This window comes from Bradysia coprophila (assembly GCF_014529535.1).
Source record: "Bradysia coprophila strain Holo2 chromosome IV unlocalized genomic scaffold, BU_Bcop_v1 contig_84, whole genome shotgun sequence".
NCBI lineage: Eukaryota > Metazoa > Arthropoda > Insecta > Diptera > Sciaridae > Bradysia > Bradysia coprophila.
Window position 1 is genome coordinate 2,855,799 of NW_023503376.1, and position 5,566 is coordinate 2,861,364.

Genomic DNA, 5,566 nt, shown 5'->3' on the forward strand with positions numbered 1-5,566 from the left:
TTGCTGTGTTCACTTCGGCGGTAAAATATTTTCAAAAAAGTGTCGGACATTTAAAAACAATCATCAAACGGTTGACAAAGGGTAGCGTATACATTTAATAATGTTCATCGACCATTTTTTAAAGCTTTACGAGAGCTCAGCGGACATTCTCTCAACGATGGGAGAGCATTTATTAAAAATTTAGCCTCTCGTAAGACTGCACTGAGCGTAAATAAATGTTCGTTCCTCTTTAGTAAGCTAAGAAGACTTCGCGAAGTCTCATTATGCCACCTCTTTGAATAAAAATATCGGCTGAGGTCGAATAATTCTCCGTTGAGCTCTAATAATTCCTCGCTAAGCTTTAACGAACCTCCGCTGAGCTCTAATAATTCTCTGCTAGGCTTCAGGAAGTGTCCGTTAGGCCTAAGCAAGTTGCAGGATGGCTTAATGGAGCGAATCGGACACTCAGCGGAGATCTGCCAAAGCTAAGTGGAGTCTTATTAAATCATAGCAACAATTAGGTATCCGCTGATGCTTATTGAGTGTTCGCTTAGCTTCATTGCCTTACTACTACGTGCTAAGGTTTGACAGACTCTTATTGAAGCCTAGCGGAGAATTATTAGAACTCATTAGAGGTTTGTCAAAGCTCAGCGGAGAATTATTAGAGCTTAGCGGAGGTTTGTTAAAGCTCAGCGGAGATTTATTCGACCTCAGCCGATATTTTTGTTCGAAGAGGTGGCATAATTAGACTCAGCGAAGTCTTGTTAGCTTACTAAAGAAGTGGGAGAGGTTACAATTTTAATAAATGTCTACCATCGTTGAAGTGTCGGACACTTTTTTGAATGAAAATATTTTACCGCCGAAGTGAACACAGCAAACATTCATTCTAGTCCTTATAATAGCGGAGTGTCACAGTTGTGTCGAAATATTTTCTGTGTTTTTGTCGCGACAAAACAAAAAAAAAAACTTTGTTTTTGCATCGAGTAAAAAGTGTTTTAGTGTTCAAATATGCCTTGGCGACCTAAAGAGACTATGCCCGAATACAATGGAAAGCATAAGAGGTGAGTTTCTTTGAATCTTTTCGGTGAATTTTTGTGATAAAATTTTCCATACATTTTCGGGAAACTGTCCTGTCATTTCCCAATGACGGGCCTTTTAATCGCTGGAGTGGAGTTGCAACAATATAAAATTTTGCATGCTTCTGCACCGCAAACCGTTGATTTCATCAATGAAGCATTTTTTTGGTATCCAGAGCATGTAACAGTACGTTTTGTTCCAAGTGACGACATTTTTCGGTACTAGTCGTAAGCTTGTCCTAACGAGGTGGAGCCATTTCAACACTAAAGCATGCACACTTGATCGCGGCCGGAAATAGTATGTTGTGTTACAAGTATTGTAATGTTGATTTTTTCAGCACTAGACCCAAGTTTTCCTTACGAGCGGAGCGAGTAAGGAAAATTGGGTCGTGTGCTGAAAAAATCTCATTACAATACGTGTAACACATCATGCTTTGTGCCAACCGAGAATTGAAATAGACAAATGCCCAAAAAAATCATAATTTTCATGGTAAACAATCACTCTTCAAATTTGATCGATCACATTGCTTTGCATTTTCTAAAACGAATGCTGTAATAACTCATACAAATTCCATAACAACACTGCTTTGAGTGTTGAAATATCCCATCAAATGGGCGCTGAAATAAATCACTTTACAACACTAAAATGAATGCTGAAAAGAGTCGTATTTCAATTCTCGGTGGCACAAAATATATATGAAATAGTACATTTAGGGCCGGAGAGAGCGGTCGAGAAAGTACTTTCTTGGCCGCAAATACCTCTCTCTGAGAAGTTCTGAAAAATTAAACTTTTCGATCATAGTTTGTGTGTCGAGATCCGTGGATTTTCAGTCTTCAAGCGCAAGAAATATTGTACGTTACTATGACGAAAAATGAAAAGTCACGTTTTCGCATGGTTTTCATGAATTTCACGCGAAAACTCGACTTTTCAACTCTTCCGTCTTTGTGACGGAGTATATTAGAGAATTGCAAAGGACTTTTATCTCAGGTCAGTCACGTCAAACGGTGTCCTTCTCCTTCTATAAATGATGTTCGCATTTTTTCTTCATAGACATCACTTCCCTCACGTCTTCTATTTTCGGCAGAATGTTTTAATATTCTGTCATTTCGCTAGTTTTTGGATCTATCTATCGATTACCATCTCTCTGAATTTGATACTGTCAAAAGGACGACGATTACAGGAAGCGACTATTGTAATCGTATCGTTGCTGACTTCAGTCAGATACAAACCTTCGATCCTAGCTGTGCAAGTGAAGACAAATTGAATCAAAAAACATCAACATGTCCGAACAGAATTTTCAAGAAAAGCTTCAGCAGTTAAGAAATGTGGTCAAAGAAGCGGTAAGTCACAAAATTATTTTATCTGGCGACAGATGTTGGCGATTACGCATTGGCGGAATTATTTCAAGTCCTTGTTTGACAATTTTGAATCGCGAACGTTCTCTTATGCTTCGCCATTGTCTTATCTATTGTCAGAAAGAAATGGAGAAACGGGCTCGAGCTGAACTGGAACGAAATCGGGCCGTTCTGATTGATAAGAAGACCAAATACTTACGTTTAAAGTTGCAGAACGATCAGCTCGATATCGAGCTCGGTAAGACTGCACATTCTTTGAATTCATTCCGGTGGAAAGTGCAACCACATCGTTAGGCGTTTGTTTCGCTTTCAGATCTAAAGTGCAGACTTAGAGCCAAGGAAAGTGCCCGGGGGGCCTATCACTGGGACAAAATCGAAAAGGAACTGGATGAGAAGATGAATCGAATGGGTGGTGCACTGCGTGAATTGGATGCTGAAAAGCAAGACGAAAGTGACAGCATCATGACATTTTTTCGGTCCGTCAAAGATATCCCGAAGAATTTCGTAAGTTTTCACCTCGTTGTCGTTGTGGGATCGCTCAAATCTAATCTTCTCATAATTCATTCGCAGACTGACGAAGTTTTGAGCCAAAAGTTGGTCGAAATTGAGCGGAAGAGGAAGGAGACGATAAAGAGCATTGAAGAACATGAAAAAAAGAAGGAAGAAGTAAAGGCCGAAATGGAAGCAGAAGCAGCGATGAAACAAGAGCGAAACGACACGTTGGATGCTTTTTCCAAAGATGTGAAGACGTAAGTTTATTCCACTTTTCTAACAGTTGGTTCAGTTGGTTCGAAAAAATTGTCTAACTCGGTCGTCACTACCCCTTTTTCGAAGAAAATTCTGTCTCCGAAATGGCTTGTTGACCTGAACCTGGTTGCAAATGTTAAAGTTTTTGTTTTTAAATGTTGTGGCAACAGGAGAATTAGTTATGCGCCTTGTACTGGTTGTCCTTGTCATCTGCAAAATTTCGTTAATTTTGATTTTGAATTTTGGCTAATTTCGATCAGACATCTTGAGTCTACTCTGCACTCGTCTAATGAGTCCAATATCGACCATGTTTCCACTGAATCAAAAGCTTTTTCAAAGTCTATGAATATCAAGACCACAGCAATCTTGTATTCATTGCATTTCTCAATTAGCGTTCTCATCACATGTCGTTTGTGCTGAATCCTGATCTAGCAGCTTGTTCAACAGGTTGGTAGAAGTCGAGCTTCTTGGTGTTCCTCTTCGTAACTATTTTCATGAACAACTTGTAGAGTGTTGATAAGAGACTTATGGGTCGATAGTTTTCCAGCTTTGTTATGTCTCCTTTTTCAGGCAGCAATGTTATCACTGCATTTTCCCATGCTTCTGGTACTTCTTCCCATTGAAGACATTGATTAAACAAAGTCGTTATTGCACCCTATAATGAGTCGCCACCTAGTTTAATGGCTTCCACTGGAACATCATCTTCACCGGGAGACTTTTTGTTCTTCATTTCGGCTACTGCAGCATGTACTTCATCAATAGTTATGTCAGGCATATCTTCCGATCCTACATTTCTTATTATCGCATTTATCCTCGCTTGAACGGCAGTTAGTTAATTATCCCAATAATTGTTTCCTATTTCGCAGTGCCATCGTCCAAGTTGAGGCCGAATTACGACGTCGCAAAGCAAAGAAATAAGAGTCGTAAACCGCGCGACACATCCATTCATATCAGCTCCGAGAAGGATTAATTAATTTTTTTGTTTTTATTTTTTGAAGTTTTTTTTTTGTTAAAAATTTTATTTTCCGACAAGTTTGAATGGTTCCACGTTCAACGGACATTATGTTACCAGAAATAAACTTTTTTTTGTTAAAATTTCCTAAACGAAAATCTTTGATTCAATATCAACGTATGGTAACAACTTTCTGGGTCGTCCGCATACCCAGAAGTATGAGAGTCTATTCTCCTCGAACAACCACTTAATACCATTAACGACATCCAACAAATCCCCGTAATTCATTTTATGTTCATTCCTCAGCGTTCACCCTCTAACAAAATAGCAAAATGTTTGGTTAATTTGTCGCTAACTAAGCATTTCAAGTAAATCGACTTTCTTAATCGACGGTAACGACCTCTTAATTTTCTCACGTATTCTTGGACATATTGTTCATGTGGTCGATTTATTTTTGGGGATTTACGGGATGAGATAGGAAGTTAAACAAATCCCAGTGAGAAAACTAATGGATTTTCCAAGTGTGGTATGAGCGTTGCTTGGTTCATTGTTTTTGATATATGAATGAATCAATGTTGCGTTGCCACCGATATGAATTCTGGTTACGTAATTTCCACTTTTTTTAGAGAGAAAGAGAGAAAAAAAGCAGAGAAAATGCAAACAATAATCTAATTGTTTGGTAAATATACAAAAATCAAAACTTTTACTTTCTGGGTTGGCATTTTGAAAATTCAATTTGGATATAACAAGTCAACAAATCAACAATGAAAATATTATTTTGGTAACTCAAATTATTGATATTTATTTATTCTACAATTTTACTGGAGGGTGCAATGGTAGTATATGTATGTATTGTATCTACAATCACATTTAGAGTTTACTTAAACATGAGGGGTGTTCTACGTTTGTTTATGCTCATACCAAAGTTGAGTCCTTAGTATAGTAAGCGTTTGGTAGTAAAATTTGAATAACCGGATGACGTAGAATCAATGGTGCCACTTGCAGTCGTCAAAAGTGGCATGATTAAGAGTTGAGTTTACTTTTTCAATAAATTATTCTTCGATCACCGAGCATTTTTAACAAGTAAATTGATAACTCTAAGCTTTACCTTGAACAAAAGAAGTACAAGATTTTGTGGTCATAATTATAACTTGACACTCTCTGCCGTTTACGAAAGGAAAATGTTTTTATATTTTGAGACTCAGAACAAGTCACGCAAATTTAGGACGACTACGAAGACGAGTTAAATTTGAAAATTATAAATTGACCGTCCACCTACATTGTACAGAGAAGTGACATAAAATTTTCAAGTTAGAAGTGAAGCTCGCAATCTTAGTATTAATCGTTTTATTCCTAGGCAATAGATACAAATTAGTGTGATTTATAATCGAGATAGTTGTTTTCCTTTGTTTATATCAGTGCTAGAAACGTATTCGAACTTAAGTCTCCAATCTGG

At 37.7% G+C, this 5,566-nt stretch overlaps 1 protein-coding gene across 1 annotated transcript; it reads left to right on the plus strand.

Moving 5' to 3' along the window:
- Nucleotides 1-2,237: 2,237 nt before the first annotated feature.
- On the plus strand, nt 2,238-4,262 carry LOC119072852 (stress response protein NST1-like). Its single transcript, XM_037178164.1, has 5 exons — nt 2,238-2,396; nt 2,532-2,649; nt 2,725-2,915; nt 2,982-3,160; nt 4,025-4,262. Exons 1-5 carry the CDS (start codon nt 2,337-2,339, stop codon nt 4,074-4,076), a joined length of 600 nt encoding a protein of 199 aa, XP_037034059.1. The 5' UTR covers nt 2,238-2,336; the 3' UTR covers nt 4,077-4,262.
- Nucleotides 4,263-5,566: the final 1,304 nt, after the last annotated feature.